Source organism: Corvus cornix, chromosome 8, assembly GCF_000738735.6.
Source record: "Corvus cornix cornix isolate S_Up_H32 chromosome 8, ASM73873v5, whole genome shotgun sequence".
Lineage (NCBI taxonomy): Eukaryota > Metazoa > Chordata > Aves > Passeriformes > Corvidae > Corvus > Corvus cornix.
In genome coordinates, this window is record NC_046338.1 from 11,226,667 (window position 1) to 11,250,178 (window position 23,512).

The 23,512-nt window shown below is 39.9% G+C and overlaps 1 protein-coding gene across 3 annotated transcripts; it reads right to left on the reverse strand.

Annotated features, from left to right (window-relative positions):
* Positions 1–754: 754 nt before the first annotated feature.
* Positions 755–23,450, reverse strand: CFAP57 (cilia and flagella associated protein 57). 3 transcript variants are annotated; one of them, XM_039556046.1, is made up of 22 exons: positions 23,289–23,450; positions 22,898–23,214; positions 21,703–21,989; positions 21,369–21,534; positions 20,245–20,397; positions 19,072–19,211; positions 18,228–18,393; positions 17,715–17,828; positions 17,009–17,221; positions 16,197–16,370; positions 14,809–14,970; positions 14,211–14,366; positions 12,058–12,151; positions 11,198–11,388; positions 10,038–10,211; positions 8,766–8,924; positions 8,216–8,359; positions 7,012–7,128; positions 5,800–5,934; positions 5,574–5,717; positions 1,660–1,786; positions 755–1,375 (listed from the first exon to the last, which is right to left on the reverse strand). In XM_039556046.1, the coding sequence occupies exons 1-22, from the start codon at positions 23,443–23,445 to the stop codon at positions 1,197–1,199; spliced, it is 3,669 nt and encodes a 1,222-aa protein (XP_039411980.1). In that variant the 5' UTR covers positions 23,446–23,450; the 3' UTR covers positions 755–1,196. The 3 variants fall into 3 exon arrangements, with proteins under 3 accessions (XP_039411980.1, XP_039411981.1, XP_039411982.1); XM_039556047.1 differs by lacking the exon at positions 5,574–5,717; XM_039556048.1 differs by lacking the exons at positions 755–1,375; positions 1,660–1,786 and having other exon boundaries at positions 5,604–5,717; positions 5,822–5,934.
* Between the last annotated feature and the right edge of the window lie 62 nt (positions 23,451–23,512).

The window sequence follows — 23,512 nt, forward strand, 5'->3', positions numbered from 1 at the left end:
ACTTAATTCCACATTCAGGGACAAAGCACTCAGCTGAAATCTCCAAAGTCATTGGAGCTCACGGAACCATCTATTTTGCCATGGTATTACCCTGGAAATGAGTCTAGTATTCCTGATGGCAATGCAGCTTACATGTTACCCAGCCCTGGCACCACCTTCTTCTGTATAGTATTATTAGAACTATATAAAAGCACTCATCACTTTTCCACAATTCAGGATAGGAAATGAACCAGCGATGTACTGGCTGTTACAGTACCATATCATTCCATGCTCAACCAGTAGCTTAAACTTCTGATACATGTGAAATACTCCTCAGTGGGACAGCGTGCCATGCACTGACAACAAAAGATGAAAAATATAGGGGATTTCCCCCCCTCAATATTAAAGAAATGACTCCCTGCCTTTTTCTGTGTATGAGTACTTTGCAGAGTGTCTTATTAGGAGAATTTCACTGAAAAACTGAACTAAAGGGATTGTGGATGTTGGAAAAAAGACAAACAAAAATCAATTAATCAAAGTTATAGGAGTTATGACATAAGATTTCAACTTCATTCCAGATTTTGGGAGCCTGAAACTGGGCTGACTTTTTTTGTCCTGCTGAAATTATTGTAGCAGATGAGGCAACACATCTCTAGACAGGAGGCAGATGCATGAGCAAGGGTTCTAGCCCGGGGGTACTTGAGTCAAAGGTTGCCCTCACAAGGGTTGTTAATCTGTGACTGGATACCTGCTTGGAATAACAATGACATCTGTCTTAAGAGCAGCAGTCCTTTGCATGGACATGGACAATTTAATACTGGAAAATAAAAGGCTGATGTTGAATTTTGCAGCACAATTACACCAAACTAGAATTCTAGCAGAAAAGGCTTACAGTTTGACCAGCTCTTCTGAATTAGGACACATTAGTTTTCAAGAGAAAGATGAGTACCTAGCATGAAGGCACAAAGATTAGTTTTACACTAACACAATTTTTTTTTTTTCTCTTGGCTCCCAAGTCATGAAAAGGGCAGATTTCAGGAAAGTAGAAGAAGTGTTCAGAACACTGATTGCTGCACAAATGCTTCTAGTGGAAGAGTGTAGGACCATGTAAGTCTAATCTATGCTGTTGCATTTCTGATCTTGCCAGGAGGATATAATAAGGCATCCTTGAACCACATCAGTGTTGCTCTGTCTTGTGGTGTCTTTCCAGATTCAGTTCAGGAAGATTTCTGACCAAGAGAGACTGAAGCTGGACAGTTCACGACTTGTCCCTTCTCCTGGATTTGGTCTCGCAGATATTGAATTTCTAGCTGCTGCATTTCTATGATTTTTTCACTTTCCATCTCTGGATTCAACCTTAGGACAGCTGGGCTGGACAGAAGTTCACTGGAGGGAGCTAGAATATAAAATAGAGAGGACTTAGCACTGTAACAAAGGTCCAGCTCATACAGTTCTTTGGCATGAACAAGGGAAGGCATCTTTCAGGGCTGAAGGAGTAGATCTAAACAGTAAGAATCTGCAGGAATTAGCAGCTTCTACAGTTAACGTTAGAATATAACAGGTACCACCAGGCAGACAAGCTAGAATGAAACACAGACAGTAATAGAATTGCTCACCAAGGACAAAAAGGGCTTCTGCAATGAGTACTGACAATATGGAAAATATACAAGAACTATTCACCTGTGTCTTCAATTGCCTTTTTGTCCTTGTTTAATTTCAGTGCTGACCGGAGGTCGTGCACTTGGGCATGGGCCACCCTTAGTTCTTGCCGCAAGTCATTGATTTCCTTAATCAGACTCACATTTTCCTGCAAAAACAACATGCTCTGTAAGGAAAAGCACAGGTACTATCTGGCTGAGCAACATGTATCTTCATATCTTTGAGAAAGACACCGGACAGTATAGAATCAATATCACAAGCAGAAGGTGCTGGGCAGTCAGTAGAGTACACAACATTTCAGGTGAGACCACAGTAGATGTGACACAGAACATGACAGTATTCAAACCACGTTAGCTCAAAAAACTATTATTTGTTTTGCTTTTCTGACTTCAGCTGCACTCCAAGGTATCATCTTCCTTGCCAAGTCCAAAGGGAAGCTCAGGGCCTTCCTAAATTGATCCAATTAATTCAGAATTAATGCGAAGAATTCCCATCTCTCCCTCCAGTGTGCATTATTTTGTGTTTCATTTGTCACTATGTATTTGTTCACTCAAATGATCTTTATCTCCTTGCAATTATTCAAGGCCCTCCTCATTAGTTCTGACAGACATCACTTTTCCACACTCCTTCCAAATTGAGAAATATATAAAGCATTTGGAGATTTGAGATACCTACTGCTAACATGCTGTTATAAGGAAAAGTTAGCAATGTATTCATCTTTTGTTCTTTTTTCAGCCGGTTTTCAGCCCATAAAAGTTCAATCCTCTAAGTTTTTAGTAGCCTACCGTGAAGCATCTTGCTGAAGAGCTGTGAAAGTGCCAGTAAATGTAATTTACCCATTGTTGCAACAGGTTCAAAGACTTCAGCAAAACCAGTATGGGCTAATACTAGTGAAGGATGATAAAACTGCTGCTCATGATTCAGAAACAGGAGCACCTTTAACTAAATATTTTTTTTCTGTATTCAAGGGAATGAAGTGGAATTGCGTATTTACCGCTTACAAGACAGTGAATACCTTACCACATCAATAACTAAGGCAAATGTTAAACATCTGCCATCATAGTTGAACTAAGAATAGCTATTTCAGCTACCCGTGGTGGTTTTTTTAGAACTTTTGGAACACAGCACCATTCCAACCCCTGAAACTTCATCATATGTAGCAATATTTTAAAAAGATGGCAAAAAGGCATGCTTAGGGTACCTCACATAATACCTGTCTCAAGCAGTAGGGAACCCACTAAAACAACAGGAGATAAGAACAAGGATTAATGAAATATTTCCATGAAAAAGGTGTCTTCAAATCTTGTTTTTACTTTTGTTTTAATGATAATTTTGGCTGACAGAGATAATTATGTTGCCATAAAAGATTGTGCAAAAGCATATGACTCAGTTCCTTCAAGTATGCTTGTAAAAGTATTGGCACCACACAACTGCAGACTGGTCAATAGCAAAGTACAAAGCTCACTGCACCTCTCTGTATGTGGCTGCACTCAAGGAGTTCAGGTTGGCAGCAATAGCTCAGGGCACGTGTGTGGCAAGATTATCAATACTTCACACTAAGGCAAGTACAGCAGCTGTGCTTTACTTCCTCCTCAGCTGAAAATCACTGACTGGAGGAAGAGTGGCAGATTCATTAAGATCTGAACTTGTTGGGCAGGAAGAGTCGCTCTTGCAGTGGTTATGCTGGACTATAAATGCAGCAGGAGTTGGTGTGCTCAGGCAGCTCTGGAACTGTAATATTTTGTTGAGTCTGACTTGTTTAATTCAAGCCTTTAAATACAGATGACATTTGACTCTATGCATTTATTCCAGAGCTTGATCCTGAAAGAACACATGAAGAAGGTAACTTCCAGTAATCAGTCAAGGTAATTTTCTTTTGACCAGCTTTCAGGGATAGGGCACAGCATTTCCATTTAGGTGTACTTTAGTCATGAGCACCTTCATAGGTTCAGTCCAAGTGATTGCCTGCTGCTATCAAATGAAGATCTTGCTTTTGGTCTATCAGAAAATATAATACAGAGTATCTTGTATGAGGCAATCTGGGCTATGTAGAAATGTCTTGTTTGGTTTGCTTGGTGCTAAAAGGCTGTTGGTTGACACTGATAATATTTTTCTGAAGAGGCCTTCTCTCCAGACAGATTAGCCTTTAATTCAATATTTGCATTCTGACAGAATGCTTGCACTGCAATGCAATGTCACAGAATGGATTAAATTAAATGTTCATGGGAAAACTCATTGTCATGGGATGTTGTGGCAAAGAACTAATTGTTTCAGAAAAAGGACTGATCAAATGCATGGATGATGAGGCCATCAGGTACAATGGCACATGACATGGATGCCATCTACAGCCTAGGAAGTCACTACAGTGCTGACTGTCAGAGACAGGTAGGACATATAGAAACTTCATCCTATATGGGCTTCAGTTTAAGCAGCACTACTTCAAGGTTATTCAGTGTCTCTGGTTTTATGTATCCAAAGAAGCCATTACCAATACAGAATGCTGGAGGAAAAACTAATAGTTGAATTACAGGCGACTTGTCAACTGGTAAAAATAATTAAAATTATCTTGACAGTTCTAATCATCTGTTGCAGCAGTCACTAGTGGAGTGTACCTATGAATAATCTCCCAGAGAGGAAGGAATAGCTCTGAAAATGTAAGCACAACTGAGGAATAATAAAAATACAGAGCTAGAAGACTGTCAAGATGTCATTTGCTTTTTCAAAGCAAATCCTGACAGAACTTTGTCCAGTCTTAAAAGCCCCCTGTGAAAGACTGGAAGACCATGATAATTCCTGCTGGCTGTAAAAATCTCATTAATCTATTGGACTTCAGAGAACTGCTTTTTCTTTGAAGAAACCAGGCTGGTTAGAATCTTTGATATCTTCATCTTCCAGATGTTTTATTAATTTGGTTTTAATCATCATTTCATGTTAGGCTTACTGATCCAAGACATCAAGTATTATCATTATGAACACCATCTGTCACCCTATTCCAGCAAGGAAAATCTTCAGGTTATTTTCTGAAGCTATCTCCTTTTGTGCTAAAGGAAACAGCTAACTCACAGAAAGAGTAAAAAAATTAAAATGGGGCAGGGAAGAAGATTGCTGCTGTCTAGCCCTGAAGAAGCAAATTATGACTAAATAGCAAACAAGAGATGACTTAGGAGGGGACTGAGATTTAATGATCCTGAGGAAGCATAATAAAGTAACAATGGAGAAAGGGCTAGTGAGGGGAAAAGGAAATGCTGACTGAGCAGGAGGAGATCATAGTAAGAAGAGACTAGAAAAGCTGTCCTCCTAGGATGTCTGCTGTGGGGCTCTAGGTCCTCCCACTTCAGATGAAAACAAATTGGATCTTTGACCCCAGCAGTCATGAGATTACAAGGATTCTGAACAAGAGATCTTAGTCCAAATAGACATATCCCCCATGTATTTCTGAACTTCCTTGAAAAATTTGTATGTGAAAAGCAAAAAGTTCTTCTGAATTCAGACCAATAGGCATGGGACTATGTGGACAATTTTTTTTTTCCCTCCAAAATTAATTCCTGAATATTACCACATAGCAGATACAGCTTGACACCCAAACAAGGGCAAATTGACTATGATGGCAACTACAAATACTGTTTGAAATAAAAAATAAGTACAGTAATTTCCTTAAAAACATCCATGCAACGGAAGTTCCCTATCTCCTCTTAGGGAGTGGGAGATAAAGAAAAGTATCCACAAAACAGCAGCGATTTCTGACTTCAGAGATCTTGCTCTTTTTGTTCAGAAAATTTAATGGAGGCACTTGAAAAATGTAGGAATGTCTGAAACGAAAGCCAACCAAAACTATTTCAAAGTCCTAAGAAACCATAACAGCAAGGTTACTAAAGTCTCTTTTGTGCAGCCACTTCCTTTGTTCCCCCTCCATACCACAAGGAAAGGCTTTTTACCTGCAAGATGCGCATGTAAGCAGTGTGCTGCATTTCCTTATCCTTCATCACCCTCTTCCTTAAAACTGCCAAATTCCTCTCGTGATACTCTTGCTGTTTCTCGTACTGCTGCTGCAAATCTGCATCTACTGCTTGAACCTCCACCTGAGAGGGCACAGCATGTTGCCTCAGTAATTACACCACCAGACAAAGCATGGACAAGGAGAAGGCAAAGGTCCTGACTCACCAGGTCTGATTGATGCACGTACTTGGTGTAGAGTTCACGGATACGATCTTTCATTTTTTTGGAATCATCAATGAAGCTCACACAATTATGAAGATCTGACTTAAATCGTTTGATGAGGGTTTCCATATTTTGCTTCTGCAAGAATGATGTAGTCACATTCTTACTTGGTTCATCAGAACACTCCATCATGTGCAATTTTCTAGAAAGTCTAGTGGAACTGGTGTAAACTCTCATATACTTCCTTCCATTTCATTAAAAAAAATTAATTAAAAACTCACTGGGGATGTGAGCACTACATGTTGAATAGCAGTAGCAGTTGAATCTATGTTGAATAGATTTTAGCAGTAATAATAAGCCAAGATACTTGCACTAGGTAATATCAGTGCCAGCATCCAGAGATGACATCTGAAAACCAGTGGCTCGTTATGCTATCACCCACTGTCCTTTCCCAAACACAGAATCATAGAGTATGCTGAGTTGGAAGAGACCCACCAGGATCATTGAGTCCAACTCAGCCCTACACAGGACATTCCCAGGAGCCACATCATGTGCCTGAGAGCATTGTCCAAATGCTGTCCTACCTTCTTATTTAGAAACAACACACTAACAGTTAAGAAGAGAAGGCAAGGGACAAAACATATCAGACACATGCACAGCTTGCTGATTTCACATCAAGATTGCCTTCTCATTCTCTCTTGGTTTCTGCCAGGCCTCTCTACCTACTTCCTCACTCATGCGCTGCCTGCTAAGCTCCTCCACCTTCACCTGCACTCCCTTTTCCTCCCTCATGTCTGATATGTTGTCAAACAAGGGGTCCTTGACTCCTCCATTAATGAGACCATCCTTTATATCATCCAACTAATGCCTAGGTGGTATCTTACATGCTGCTCCTGTTTAGGCCAAGCGTCCCCAGATTTTAGGCTTGGGCAGGAACAAGTAGTTCAGCATTTGCCTCACTGTTCTGTTAAACTCAGGACAATGTGTGTTGACACATAAATAACTGGATTTTTTTTTTTTTTTTTTTAAATATGAATGATCTAAGATGGTTGCAGGCTTGGGAGTTTTCTTTCTTTGTCCCCACTGACCAGAGGCTCTCTTGGTCCTTGGACACAGCACCCTTGAAGTAACTGTTTGCTCAGATGAATGCTTCACCAGTGTTCTGTCTCCACCAATGTCATTCTGTGGGACCTGCATGATGGGGGTACCCCATACCTTCTCCATCTCTCTGTGCACCTCACGAGCAGTTGCTTTCTGTTTCTGTTGCAGTTGTGTGATGTTCATCTTCAGCTCTGTGCTCTCCTTGCAGAATTGTTCCAGCTCATCCTCCATCTGAAAGGAAGCAGGAGGAGGAAATCAGGGCTAAAAGGAGACGTGAAAAAATAACACATAACAGGAAAACCAGAAACTGGAAATACAGACTTGAGGGAATAGGTCCCCCTTCAGGTTGAATGACAATATGAGAAACGTCAGTTTTGTAACAACACTGCCCTCTGTCAGAATATACAGAAACCACATGAATGAATGTGCAAATCCCTGTTGAGTCACAGTGATTTAAATTATGTGATGCCCCTTCATTTCCTTGAGCTGAACTGGAGCTCTACTGTTCCATCTGAATAAAAATGGATGAGATGGAAATGAACAGTAAATACTGGAAAGAGTAAGGGCAACAATAACTAGAACCTGATACTGAAAAGAAACAAATGGATTGAAAACTATGGGTACATATGTAGAACAAAAACCAAGAAGGGTACTACTGCATTTACTTATGGCACAAGATGGTGACCAGAAAAGACAACAGGGATTTCATCTTGCTAGTCTGGAGTACATACAAATTGTTCATTAGTTTGAATTTTATTTAAAAGACTATGTCACCATAGTCCTAGTTTGGCTGAGCTAAGGATACATCTGTGCAGAGATCATAGCAAGTTTCTATCATAAATAAGTTCCCTCAATGAATTTTCTGCATGCTAAGTATGAATACATTCAAATTTCCCATGTATCAACTGATTAATATAATTTGTCTATGTACCTAACCCCTAAGCAGAGTTATGTTTGCATAAATCTGCAACATTTCTGAGAGAAGAAATTTACTCTCTTCCACCAGATCAATAAAAGCAGTATCTTGCAAATGCTTCAGGGCACATGGAGGGCAACCACATAAGGATAAGATCTATTTTTAAGCAAAATCTAGAATTACATACAGGAACTATGTTGATTACTGGTAGCACGTGATAGAAAATGAAATAGCTATTGTGTGCAGATATTTTTATTAGCTGCAAGGATATTGAATCAGTACTGTGTATCTTTGAATGAAGTCAAGGAACAAACAGGGTGGAATCTTTCATCGACTTGTTGGGTCATCTTCGTATTCAGACAATGGGCTTAGTAGCAGAGGCCAAATGAGAGCGTTACTCACCTCATCGATCTGTTTCTTCATTGTCTCAATATGATTTTCACGTGACTCTATTTGCTTCTTAAACTCCTCTATTCTGTAACTCAGCACAAACTTGAAATTTTGCAGTTCCTGATTTTTCATTTTTAGATCATATATATGCTTCTCCTGGAAGAAATGGGTACAGAGATCCAAATCAGACCCAGCACTCTCAAACAGATCTCTAGGACAAGGCACAAACATGGAAAAGGCAAAACCAGCAGTCACAGATCTTGTGGAAGACTGAACTTCAGCTGCAAATCTACAGATTAGATGGGAGGGAGGAAATAATGCTGAACCATCTACAGATCCCAGAACAGGGGATGAGAAAGTCAACATCCTGAACTTGAGCTCTCCAAGAAAAGCTTAGAATGCCAATTAAATACCGAAATCCCAAACTGGAGATCACAAATTCCTTAAGCTGAAACTGAGTTTCCAGTCACGTGATACTGCCACAACAAATACTATTAAAATAAATATCTCTATTTCATTAAGGGAGGTGATTTTGACCTCATCAAATTGTCCAGTTTCTCACCTTCTCTAGGATAGTGTCTGTTCTCTCTTTAACCTCTGTCTTTAGTGCCGTGATTTCCTTCTCCAGTGATTTAATGATGTCTTGCAGCTTCTGCTGTTCCAGTCTCATTTCCTCAATATCCCTGTTTCGGTCCTTGAGCTCTTTCTGTAGGCTGTTCAACTAGAGAGGCAAACAAGTAAGAACTTCACAGTCTCCAAAAGCTGTGCACAGCCTGGCCATCCTATTCTGTGGGATACCTTGTGGTGTGGGACAAAGGATATCAAACTAAGATATGATGAAGGAGCATCACATCAGTTAAATGCCTGTAACTCAAAAGGGGGTTGAATGTCCATTTTTGCTTTTTCTGTATATTTTGACAAGAATACCTACTGCACTACAAGGAAGCAAGGAAATTGCATCCAGAAGCAAGAAGGGTATGGATATTATATCTGAGCATCACCTGCAAATAACACTCAATCCATGGAAAATTCTTATAAGGTGAACATTTGCCATACATCTCTAAAGACAGAAGACTGGAAGGGTGCCCAGTTCATAGCTCTTGGGTACCCTCAAAATCCCTGCCTTAGTACTAAGATCTGTGAAGCCAAGAAACTTGGAACCAATGAATGGTGCTGGACAAACTGTAAGGACACAGGAAGAAATTCCTGAGGTCTAAAAGACAAAGAAGCTAAAGACAGTACCATGATAGCAGAGGGTATGAAGAGAACCTCCCTGTCTCCAGATAAACACTGAAGAAAATGAAAAAGAAAAAATGTCCCTCTAACATCCTTAGGCAAATGTAATACCCAGACAGTAAAAGAGGTAAAAGATTTTATGCCTCCTTAAAAATCCTAGTAAAGCCAATAAAAAATGATTATGCAAACAAAACATGGGGATTATTGCATCAAATGAAGCAGTATAAGGATTTTACTAATAAAGCAAAGCATTAGATCTTAGAAAAATCAAAAGGTTTGTTTCTTTCCTGTCATAGGATGAACAGTATTATTTATAGTTTAAAACTATGTAGATAAGACAAAGTGTACTAATAAAAACACACCTCCTTTATCATCTATCTCTAATCATATCATCAATACAATCAGCAGACAGCTTCTTCTTCTGTCCAAATATTCTAAACACTCAAACTAATCTAAGAATGGGCTACTGTTCTCATATGAAATGCCACATATTTACAGACTAGATTAATGGAATAAATTGACATGCCATTAATCACATTCAATCCTCAGTTACAGGTCTTCTTGTGCAGGTCTGATACTAGCACAGAATAAAAGATACCCTTTTATTCAAGACTCCTATTTCTCCTTTCAGTTGTATGTTGGACTCCTTTTCTTCCAAGAGCTCTCTCTCATACTTGTCTTTGATTTCCAAGATTTCTTTGTCTGCATCTTCATAAATTTGTTTCTCCATTTCTTCTTGTGCTTGAATCTGCTTCTTCATATTCTTCTTTGCCTGGAGTTAAGGAAAACAAAACTTAGAGAAGGCAATAGTAAGAGACCAATAAAGGAGAGAAATAAAAGGTTATTTGTAACTGTGTTTCTTCTTGGAGAATCTATATTTAGTGGAATATTCAATTGCAGCAATATCATCTAAGATAACTTCTTAGTGGATTAAAGTAACTTTAGAAACTGATAACATACACATTAAAAGTTCTCCTTTTTTAAATTTTTTTTTTAATATATAATTCTTAAGACTTGAATGCTTCAAGTTAGGAATCTGGCCCAGATAGTAACATCAGCAAACTTGTTCTGGCTACAGAACAAACCAGTATCACTTAGGATCTTTTAAAATTGCTGTTTCTGATGCATTAGGACCAATAAACACCTGGGTTTGCCTCAGTCTCTGTATGCCTCTCTTCTTACATTCTCTTCAAATTGGTATTGCAACACAGGGCTGCAAACAGTAATGGTGATAGGATTTACTGACTCTAAATATGTAAGTATCAGTTATCTGGCTGGCATTTGTCAAGCCAAGTCTTTGACCACAGGAATTTTTGAAGTATTCAGGACATTTATCTTTGTTCCCCGAATTATGCAGGTAAGAACCTCAAGGGCTCAGGAATGTAATTCACCATTTTCAAAATGTTATCTCTTCACTAGAACAACATGATTGAATCTTTCTTTCTTGAATTACAGTAAATGTATCATCTAAGTCACATTAATAAACAGGAATTCTGGGATGTAGGAGAAATGGAGATGAAGTTGATAAAGCCCAAGGATATTAATCTTAGCAAGTTACTCAAGGTATGAAACCCTGAAAAGTTGGTGACTCAGCTGGGTCTTCCTTTTTACTATTCTACCTGTCAAAATATTTTCCCATGGTTACAAGCAGATTAGGGTTTGCATGGAAGATGCCAGCCTCTCCTGTCCTAGGGAATATTTTATCACAGTTGAAGATAAACTTGGTCAACAAATCAAACGACAAATCAAGCCTCCTACCTCTTCCAGCAGAACAGCTTTATCTTTAAGTTTTTTCTCATAATGTTCTTTTAACTCTGCCACAGCCTTGCTTTTGCTTTCCTCCAAATTGTGCAATTGTTTCTCGTATTCCTCCTCCATCTTCTGGGATTTCACCTGCAGCTCCTGGTATTTCTCATTTTCCATGAAGAGTTTCTGACTACTGTCAGATTCTGTTAACAGGAAACATGGAATGGATAAAACTAATAGAAAAGAGGGATGAATCCTATCCTTCTGCGGCTGTCTTATTCTTTACTGTCTTTTTGGCAGCTGGTTGCAATAAATTACAAGTAGAAGTATTTCATCACTTTCTTCATCAGATATACAGGGGCTTTAGACTCTGTAGCCATACATAATTGACAACTGATTTAGGCATTTCCTTGGGATGACAACCATGGCAGAGCTGTATAAGCTCAACTGCTACAAAGTATGAGTTGGCAGTGGACTCATTTATGGGGGGGACTTGCTCTTTGGTACTAATTTGCAGTATTTTTATCTTGATTACAAATCCGGAATTTGTAATACAGGTTTTCTCCAGGCTGTGTGCACCTCCTTGCTGAACTGAATGACTGCACTGTTCCTGCACAGTGAGCTATTAACAAAATGAAGAAATTACTAATCTCAAGAACCAAACCTCTAAGATACAGGGCCCATGTGCATGTTCTCATCATCACACGTGTGTGGTGCAGTTTAGACAACCATTTGGTCTGCACCAAATACCTACATGACATACATTCGTTTTTCTTTATACCTTTACTCTAGTAATGCCTCCCTGTCACATCATTTGCTATCAATAAAGCATTTCCCCTGTTTCTAGTTACAAACACTTGTTAAAGTCTAACCTAGCCGTTGCACCTCCCTAGCCTGTTGATCCATCAGCTCAGACAGTTGAACCTGGTGTTGTAGCTCCTGTTTTTCTTTCTCTTCCTGTAAAATCTGGGGGAAAAAAAAAAAAGAAAAATATATTTTAATTTGAAACTAGGCAAAGTAATGTCCAAAATGTTTGTGTGCTTGCCCCTGGTGAGGAATACATACACAACAGAAATATGTGTGAAATCTCTCACCAAAACTGAGATGCCGTATGTCACTAAAACAAGTTTTCCCAGATATTAGTTTGATTTGACAAGTTAAGGTAATGAAAACTAAGGAAAAGCAGCAAACAAAGTTCATATAATACAGGGTACTGATCCTAATCTAACAAGAAAAGTTTGTGAGTGACAAAAGCCTCCACTCCTTTATGTATGTCTGCTTGAGGAGAATTTGTGGTTCCATAAATTATTGTCCAGATATTAAAGTTCAAGCTGCTCCCTGTCTCACTTGAAGCAACCTTGAGGTCCTAAAATGCTGACATTTGCATAGTATGACATAAAGCTGAGCATGAGTGAATTTTGAATGCCATTTGCTTGGAATGTCAGACTGCCACTACAAATTACTTAACCTTCTACAAAAGCACAAAGAACTGGAGCAAGAAAACAGCTGAGAAATTTTCCAGAGAAGCTAGGAATTGTAACATAGTTAAAATATTTTCACTTTCTTCTTGTAACAACTGCGTGGGTCTTGCATAAGCAGAAATATTCCATTTGTCTGATGGATACAACCAGAAAGGTTAGCCCCAAGTCTAAAGCTGTCATTCAGTTTAATCCTAACATGTACTGATACTTGGACAGGAAGTACCATTTGCCTGCCTACAGAACTTTTATTCACCTTCAAAGGCACTTGCTTGCAATAATCAACAAGTCTAAAGAATTTTCAGTGTAGCTGAGATTATTATAACTTTATAGCTAAGCACTACTTATCAGAAGACCTGAAAACCTCAGAAAAAAAACCAGCAGAGATAAAACAGAGGTAGAGGGATCCACAAGAATTGAAATGGCTTTCTTGTACAAGGTTAGGTTCTACAAAAGAGAGGAAAAATAGAAAGGTTGAAACTCAGGTTATTCAGATGAAAAAACCACGGTGAGACAAGCCAAAGAGTCTGAAAAAATACTTGAAGAAAACATTAAAATGAATAATTAAACCTCCTCAAAAAATAACTATCAAAAACCGGCTAGAGCAACTGTAGGGCCAAAAGACAAGAAAGGCATAAAAAGAGCACTTCAAAATTACAAGCCTGTAAAATATTACAACTAATAAGTAACTTGGCAAGCTTTCATACTGAACTCTTTTATGTGGAGTCAAACAGAAATACTGCTTGAAGGGACTATGCACAACTCAACAAAATAAGCACTAAAAAATCACCAGAACAGGACAATATTCACCCAAAAGCTCAAAAAGAACATGAGGTTGATAGGATTGAATCATGTGTATATAATCTCTTACTTAAAGTTGTTTTACTGACAGAGAAATTACTACTGGATCCCTTGCCTTCTACATCTAAAAGAAGTCCAGAAGTATAACAAATTACAGGTCAGAAATCCAGTGTGTGCTCCAGACAGATGGACAGAATAGCATTATCAGACACAGACAAATAAGATGCTGGGAAGAATTATCACAGCCTTTGCTTTTCAGGGGAGTCCTGCTTCACAACCACAAAGAAGTCAATAAGCACACAAACAGAAGACATCCAGGGAATATATTTTATTTTCAAAATATATTTTTATTTTCAAAAAATATACAAGAAACCTCAGCAGATGTTCTTAAAAAGTTCTAAGCAGACAGGACATGAAGAAGGCAGCATTAAGGCAACCTTATACACAAAGGAGCTTTTAAGGCACAGTCCCATTTCTATTACTGATCCTCAGTCTCAGGCAGTATTTACTGTGCTGTTTTTATGTGAAGATACTTACAGGCCACCTAGGACAATTCTTGCATCCCCTTGTACCTATAAGATACTTGACTCAAAGGTACTTCCATGCTTTACAAATATCAAGAACATCTTTACTGGAAAGGAATAACTTCAGATGCTGTATGGCATTTCTATATATGTAATGCAAGCTTGAGTTCAACTCTTCAGTGAAAGATATCTTAGTATTTGGTTCTGCAATATGAATCATACCTGGTGTTTGGTTTTAAGGGAGTCTACTTCCTGAGCGAAATTCTCTTCCAATGCTTTTATTTTTCCTTCACAGTACATGTCCTTGAGACGTAGCTCGTAATCACTTTCTGTCTGCAGATCTTTCACACAAATCTGCAGGTCTAGTATTGCCTGAGTCTGTTAGGACATGGACGAGAAAACAGTTTTAAGAGAGAGAATATTTGCCATCGGCAACAGCTTGTTAAGGATGTTTTATTTACGTGCATGTATTTATGAACAACAGCCTTTACAGAGAATCTTCAGACAGACCAAGAAGTTCCAGAAGTAAGGTTCCTTTGCTATCTTACAAGACAGTTTATAAAAATGCATCTTCTTACTTCTCTACTCCATTAAAAGTGCTTTCAAGAGACTGGGGAAAGTATTAGAGGAAAGTCTAAACCTTTCTCCACACTCCCTGTTTGTATAATGCTGCTTGCATATTGACAAGCTGCTGCAGCAACTTGCTGTAACCTCTTTGACCAAAGCCATGCAAGCCATATAGGACTGGCTGGTAACAAGCATCATGCAAATGCAGTTCACAGAAATCCTATGGCTGATGTTTGCAAGTTGCTCCTCCTACCTTCTCGTCTATATCTGATCTCATGATCAACACTTCCTCAGCATACTGAAGTTCCTGTTCCCCTTTCAGTCCCCCACCTTCTTTATCATGCACTTTCCAGATAAATATACAGCCATCCTCTGAAGCAGTCAGTAGAAATTGGTCATCATTTGTTATTGTCATCTTAGAAGGAAGAGACAACAAAATAATAGACGAGACATCGAAGAATGGAGACACGGTTTTATTTTACACCACATTTTTCTCCCCACCCACATACTCCCTTCATTTCTACCACAGAAAGTCAACAGCTGAAATAGTAACATAGCCCCACTACCAACATTTTGATTATATCCTCTACTTCTGTTCCACCCTGGTTGAAACAACAAAGGGAAGGGAAAGAATATGTGTAGACACTGGATCTGCTTCTGGTCTCAAAGCCAGAGATTTTTAAAAACCTGAAACGGAAAAGACCTTCTAGACAATTACACCTCAGACAGGCAATTTATATTACAATTCCAAAGGTCTCCAGAGTTTTTCTTTGAGAAGTTGCATGAGCAACAGGTGGCTAAATTTTTTCTTTTGAAACTACAATTAGGCTCACCAAGAACTATCTAGTAATAACTGCTGTCACCTCCTCCAGACCTCCTGTGGCTGCCTGATCTGGCATAGAGTACCTGGGAGATGATGCAGCTTGCAAATGAGGTGAAAGTGGAGTTACAGTAACTGAAGTTCGTATTCTAATGTTGGACTGTGCAAGGATAAGTCAAGGTGCTGTACTTGACAGTGATACTTAAAACGCCAAAATTATGACCAGTTTTAAAAACACAGAACATGTGGCTTCCTGGAGCATGGGGACCTACCAAAGCACACTGAGGGAGCTGGCAGAAGTGCTCACCAAGCCCTTTCAGTCATTTGGCAGCAGTACTGGCTCACTAGGGAAGTCTCAGCTGTCTGGGAATGGGCAAATGTGATGCCCATCTACAAGTGAAAGTGGTGGAGTCACCATCCCTGGAGGTATTTAAGAGACGTGTAGATGTGGTGCTTGGGAACATGGTTTAGTGCGGACTTGGCAGTGCTGGGTGAACTGTTGGATTTGATGATCTAAAAGCTCTTTTCCAACCTAAACAATTCTATGACAAAATTACCTTCCTCTTTCCACAAGGAGCTGTATCAAAGCTCTTCATCCAATATGCCATGTTTTGTAACCTGGTGCAAGCCAATTTTTAGCCAACAGCTTATTCCCTGACATATCTAGAGACAGGACTACTATGAATACTGCAATATTCATTCTCCATGTGCAGACTCAGCCTTAATTTTAATGTATTATGCTATGAATTGGGAAGGAGAATCAGTCCTAAAGGAGCTGTGTGCGGCTGGTACCACAGGGAAAAGAAAGAACTCTGTGCTACCTTTGTAACAGCACCTGCATGGGCCTGGTACTCATTGAAACCCTTCTTCAGAGTTAATGGGTACTTCATAGCTCGAATTGTCCCCAGGGATGTACCAACAAATATCATGCTCCCGGAACGAGAGACAGCGACAGTCGTATAAACAACATCATAAGCAGGCACTTCTTGCTGGATCTAAAAAATAAACCAACAATACAAACCACCACACAAAACCCTCACATTACATTAAGTATTTGATTATGCATTGCATGAGTAATTGTTATACCTCTGCCTGCAGCAAATGATGCAGTTAAAAGAATCTATATGCCTATAGAAGTATAGCCTGAACAGTAATTAGTATCAAGCTTTATACATTAAAAAAAAAATAGATTTAAAAGAAATATTTAGATATAAAACTTCTGTATTTATTATAGATATGCAGTATTAAAATTTCAAGCCAAGCTGGTGTGATCTGAAAGATGTAATGGTTATTACATACAATTTACTACTTTTCTGAAAGAAAAAGGCTTGTAGATACAGTGGTAGATGTGATACACTTGTATTTCAGCAGAACAGTTGATACAATATTGCCTATTTAGTTTGTTAACTGGATTAGAAAATTTCTAGGTAAATCCAAGTAAAATTACAAAAATATAAAACTACAACAAAATCTCAGGTTTCATTGTAAAGGACATAAGAACACAAAACTGTCAGTAAATATCATAGCTCTCAGAACCAGACCGATTCCTATTTACCAAATGGATGCTAAGAAACCAAAGCACCAGTACCCTCCCCAGAGAATTTAACAAAATCCAGAGTGCTTGTTAGCTCACCGAAGACTCTGAAATCTCTTTGAGAGTTTGGTCAGATCCAACAGCAAAGATAATTTTGGCATCATAAGTCAGGGAAATGCTGCTGTAGATGCAGGTCTTGAGCACACATTCTGACTCCTTTTTACCTGTCAACAAGTTCCACTCATACACAGCACCATGTGTGTCACAGGAGACAAATTTAGTGTCATCTGCACTCCATTTAATTGCATGAACCTGCAAAAGCAAAACACACCAAGGAGCTTGATGTGTAGGTTATAGATATACAGCATGGAGTCACTGTACTGGTAAATCTGTGACAACTTCAGAATCATACTTCAAAGTCTTACTGCAAAACCTCTAGATGTTTCTCAACCAATTCTATTTTAGCATAAAAAAAACAACAGTAAGAACTACTTTATGAACACACTGTCAGGAAAAAGTTCATTGCAATACTGAGTAGATTTTATTTTTGTAATTTATTACTGGGATATTTTATTTTGTTCAGCCAGCTGCCAATCCTTCACCTCCAGTTTAAGGACAGACTTTTCAGATGTATCTAGTGCATGAACACTTTGCCTTCTGACCAAAGAAAATGGGGTTTTCTATTTCTGTTGTTACTTTTTGGGGCAATTTCAAGATCCAAAATTGTACTTTACCTATTCAAAGTGCATATTATCAACTAGTTAATATGTTAATAAGTTGTACTGTATAAGATTTGTTTACTAACCTTCCCAGTATGTCCTTTCAGATTAGTAACATTCTCAAAGGTGATGCTGGAATAAATTTGAATCACATTTCCGTTAACTGCAGCAAAAAGATGGCCTCCATTACTGAATGAGCACTACAAAAAGAACATAACCACCCATTACTGTAGATGGAATGGATAAAAACATTCCTGCATTGAATTTCAATTACATCCTTTAATATCAAATTGTTACATGAAAAGAAAACTCCATGACATAATTAGCCACTTACAGTTTTCTTAATCAATGCTTTGCCCTGTAAAATTCAGTTTTTGAGTATTTCTGAGCAAATTATCCCTTCTGCTGCTTCCCAAGTCCACAGTTACACATAAGCCTCTGGGCCCGTTCTCCAATAGTCAGAATCCATTTCTCGATGCTTTGATATAGGATATCCTATATCCTACGAGGATATATTGGAGAAGTTTCTGTTTTCTGTCACGTTCTTCACCACTCTGCTCCCCATAACTGCCCAATTTCATTTTTGTACCACTCCTTACCTCTCTACATTTTTTCACAGCAAACTCCTTGAAAATACGCATGTCCTCGTACAGCAGACTTATGAATCGTAGTTTGTCAGAAAACCCAACCAAACAGAAAAGGCCAGTGGGATGAAGTGATACTGTGTATGCTTCCTCCTGATACTCCTTACACAGCTCCAAAGTGCTGAAAGAGAAAACCATTGAGCAGTATGGAATAGGACAAACTCCCGATTGCACACCTGACAGGACATTATCTGGCCCAGCAAGGGTATCTGCAGCTACAGTCTGACTCTGCCTTGTCCTTAAGGAAGTGTGTTGTTATTCAGTTAAGTAATCATCACACAGATGTTACAGGAAACAAAAGTAAATTTGACCTTCTGATTCACAGAGAAGTGTGGAAGGTGCAAGAGCAAATCCTTGTGTACTGGAATACAATGAAGAAGGCAAATGAATTGCTGATTGCAATCCTACACAAACATCTCTTGAGATTTGTTTTTCTCTCCAGGGAACCTCAACAGCTGGAGTAATTTTTCTTAAGAACTATGGCTAAGAAGAAGGAGATGGGGCAACAGTATCATAAGACAAAGCTGAATGGAACTTTCCTGAAGAGTTTTTTCCAAAACACAAGAAGTCTGACACAAAAATAGCTTAATATAAAAAGGTTTGTATTCTTTTGGCACCTGTTCTAAAGGCACTGCATATTCACACTCCCCAAATCATGTCAGTAATACCATTTACATCCCACACCACACAAGAATTTTACCAGAACAACACTCTCATTCATATGAAATTGCTGCTGTTGCCTGCTAAACACAATATACAAAAAAGTGAGAGGTAATAACAAATCCAAACAACTCGTTACTTCGTCTTGTAATTCCAGATGCGAACAGATCTATCCAGGGAACACGTAGCAAGAATGGGTTTCCAAGTACACATGTCCAGACCAGTGATTGAATTAGAATGCAATGGGAAATTCATATATGCAAAATAAGATGTCTTCTCCTGAGAAGGAATGAGAACATAAGGAAATCACAAATATTTCATTGCAGGCAGTAAGTCAGATAAAAATAATCTATCATGGGTCTTTGCGTACAGTTGTAGAATAGATTTGAGGGAACCACTTAATCCTTTCACTGCACTGGTCTGAACATAACAATGTTAAAAACCTAACTGTGTTAGTTTTAAGTTTATAATTAATCATCAGGAAAAGTGGTGCAGGGCAGAGCAGTGAGAGCATATTGTATGTATGTAAAAAAAGGCAAGTTAGATAAATAAATAAACCTGCAAGAATTCAGTTAACACCTTCTGGTCATGCAGATATTTAAAAAAAGTCAAGCGCTGAGTGATAGAAAACTTCACCAGGATGTCTAGCTACCACATGCTGGAAGTGAAGCACCAATAAAATTTTAGGCTGCATGTGGAAACAGGACCCCTAGCTACAAGCCCTCTTCCTGTGAAGATCTTTCCATATGCCTGTACACAGGTTAGGTGCTCAATTCCATGTAAGTCTATTTCATGATAATACATTTTTCACTTGTCTTTGTATTATTTAACTCCTACAGAGTAGGGAAGGTTTTTTATTGTGTGTGTATTTCACAAAGAGGTTTCACTTCTAGCTAAGACTTCAACAACTATCATTTTACAGTCAAATGAGATTCCCATGGCTGTTCCAGCTTTACCATTGCATTAAAGTTTCTGCATATTACAGTGGAGCACAAAGCACTAGAGTTACATTGAGGATATCTCAGTTCAAGCCTCAGTGAAGTGGTTTTCAGCACTGACAGGCACCCTTAAATGGTCTTAAGTGTCCTCTATCATTCTGCTGAATAGCATCAGGTATTCACATGGGGGGATGCTTGAGCAAGGGGCTACAGAAATACCACTCTCAGAGATGCACACCCAGCACTTCTTCATATCTTGAGCTTTAAGGGTTCATTTGAAGGATTTTATGAGCATGCATCATAGAAAACAACACTGAGTAGCCTCCGTCGTTACAATACTGGGCATGAAAGCTGTGAATGTGAACTGCACTTACCCTTATAAGTTTGGTGGAGAACATGGTAAACATGTAGAGCTGATTTTTATTTGTGCTAACGACCATCGTTTCCTCAGAGGGGCTGAAGCATATACATGTAATGTCCTGTCTGCCTGACTTTTTTGGCTCAGTGCTGAACAGGTCCTGAGGAAGCTGCACAAGAAAGGCATCCTGTGGGTTGTGCCAGGTTTCCATGTTTTGGTAGTAGGCATGCACACACACAAACTTTCCTTGTAATGCTCCTCTAATAAACACATACATAATATCAGCAAGACAGCTTGGATATTTAATAGCACATAACTACTACAAGGCAGGAAATAGAGGACAAGAGGACAACCTAACAGTATCTATAACATTACGGATGAAATGTTATATCAGAGAACATCAGAGGACATTTCAGCAGTAATCTGAAGTACTGCACTAAACAAGAATTAAAATGGTAGTAGAAAAATATCAAGACAAAAACTAACAAGTGTCAGAATGAGTGAATGTCATGTCATGAATGCCTAAAAATTGTGATTTCAGAAAAACAGCTCTTTGTAATGTATCATTAAGGTAGATAAGTCTTATTAGAGGGTCCCATGCATAGGGAAGATCTGACCGTTTAGAACCAGAATATGAAGTCTTGACCAGCTCATTAATGTTCTTATCCAGGGATTGCAGTAAATCAATGCATACAGTTTGCTATAGAACAGTTAGAAGGATTATTTAAGAGTAAGAGTGCACCAGTCTCATGACAGCTGTAATAAATACCTGAGGGGAGAAGAGCTTCTTCTTGGAAAAAAACCAAGCAGCCTAGTTCTTCAAAACTGATGTAAGCTACTTCTTAGTCTCAAAAGCCTCCACAAATAAAAGTTTCTTGAAGGTTTCCTGAAGTTTAGCAGCCCCAAAGCACATTTTACATGTGGGAAGGGAACATACATAACTACCTTGCAAAAGGTCATCAATCACTGACTTTCAGTGTGACCTTTGGCAACTCCTTTCGACATCACCAGGACAGTTAGCTAATGCTTACAATGCAATTTAGCAATGTGCTATTATTAATAACTGAATCAGAAGCACTCACAGTTCTCTAAACAAGGCTCCGCTGAATAATTGCTTAGAAAAGCTTGTTTCCTCCTTACCCAGACTTCTTGACTCTCCTCATAGCCCTCCTTTTCCTCGTTCTTCTCAAACAGAAGAACAACTCCTGGGCTAGGTGAACATGCAAACCCTTTGGAATATGCTGCAACTGCAGATATTTGAGGCAGAGAATGCTGTTGTAAACCATTATCTTCAAAGGCCAGGCCACTAGAAACACCAGAAATGCAATTAGGAAATACATAAAGACTTAAAAATAAAGAAGCACAAATCAAAAAAGGCTAGGCAGCAGTCAACATCATAAACTGGACAAGAAGGAAGTAACTCATCTGCAGGCAAAAGCATGGAAGTGTTACTAATAATATTTAACAGATTTACCTCTCATATTCTTTTGTTGTTGTATCTTCTTTTAGTTCCTTGGGTGGTTTTCTGTACTCCAAACTCATTTCCCAGTGCAGCTGTCCAGTTTCAAACAAGCTAAGTTTGCCTTTATCAGTGCCACATATAACTTCCTCCTCGGACAGCCAGGCATGGCACAAGTAGTTTTCTGGCTCTCCCCTTTGTAAATTCATCTGCTTTAAATATCCTTCACTATACTTGAAAAGTTTAAAAAAGCCATTTCCAGTGATACAAACCTGGGTATTGTCTTGAGGATTAAAGCTCACCTACGGAACAAAAAAGAGACGAAGTTTTCAACTTGAACATAGTTTTCAACTATGTTCAAAAATATGCAAGTATTATACCTGTTCTGAAGACTTTCTATACCAGATACAGGAAAACAAACAAAGGAAGGTGGTTCATAGAAACACACAGGAATACCAAAGAGACCAAGAATTAACCATCACAACTACATATTGCAGTTTTTAACCTTTCAAAAGTGTGTCTATCAAAATTAAATTACAAAAGGAAGGCCAAAATACCTCTTTACTACTATTAGCAAGTTTTTCCAGTAGCAAGCTTCCTGAAAAGCGGGACCAGAAGACACACAGAAAACTGCAGGAAGGAAAAGGTGCACTGAGAACTTCCAAGAAGTGTGTTGCAACTACGGAGCACAGCCAACATATTTAGTGTATGCTTTTGCAGGGATATGAGGGGCACATTGCACACTCACTGGCCTGTTGTACTGGCCCCGTAACATAGATCTCATGTGATATAAGAGAATCTCATGTGATACAACAGATACAAATGTGAGAATGTCCATTATGGGTCAATGCAAAACTTTATTTAGCCTAGTGTCCTGTTGCTGAGGGTGGCCAACAGCAGATGGCAAGAGAGGTCAGAAAAACCATGAAATCTACAGTGTGGAGCCCTCTCCTCCTTTTGCCCTGGATAAAAGCCATGTGGCAACGGGAAAATGCACTGTGCACGTGTCCTGAAGGATGAACGTATGTCCAACCTCGCACCTGCTACTTGTTGAACTAAAGTTTGATCCTTTTATGCACCTTTTTGAAAAGTGAAGTATGCTCCCGAAGAACCAGTCAACTGTGAACGGGAGTGTTCATAATGAGCCGCCGAGACGCCGGCACAGCCCGGGTTTGGAAGTTTTGGAAGCAGGCGGAGGTGGAGCCGTTACCTGGCAGGGGCCATCGCCCGCGGCCGGGACGCGGACGGACGCCGCCAGCTGCTGCTTCTCCCACAGCCAGAAGGTGAGGTGTCCCTCGGGGGGGGCCGTGGCGGCCGCCAGGAACTGGCTGTCGGGGGAGAAGGCGAGGGACACCACCTGCCGCGCCGGCAGCTCGGCGGCGGCCAGCACCCTCCGCCGCCGCGCCCGTTCCGCCGCCAGCTCATAGACCGCCAGCACCGGCTGCTCCCCCGCCGCCTCCGACAGCGCCAGGAACCGCCGGCTGGTGCTGACGGCCAGCGCCTGAACGCCCCGGCTCTTCTCCGTGCCTGCGGGGAGCAGAGCGGTCAGGGCGGGCCGCGATCGGGGCCGGGATCAGGGTTGGGACCGGGGTCGGTGCCACCTGAGATGAAGTTGTGCCACTTGTGCTCGAGGTGCAGCCGCAGGCAGCCCGCCCCCGCGGCGTGCAGCACCACCCGCTCCTCCAAGAAGCAGACACCGCCGGCCACCCGCGGCCGGCAGCCGAACACGGCCACGGGCAGCACGGCCGCCCCCGCCATGCTGCCGCCGCCGCCGCCGCCGTCGCCGTGGTGACCGCGGCCCCGGCGGCCCCGGCGGCCCCGGAAG

Excerpts from the sequence above, each read along its gene's own strand:
- CFAP57 (XM_039556046.1), bottom strand. The coding sequence starts at position 23,445 with ATGGCGGGGGCGGCCGTGCTGCCCGTGGCCGTGTTCGGCTGCCGGCCG. Across the intron at positions 18,394-19,071 it reads ATCTGGAATTACAAGACGAA|CACTTTGGAGCTGTGTAAGG; the intron begins GTAACGAGTTGT and ends TTTCTCTTTCAG. Across the intron at positions 1,376-1,659 it reads AAAGGCAATTGAAGACACAG|CTCCCTCCAGTGAACTTCTG; the intron begins GTGAATAGTTCT and ends TTTATATTCTAG.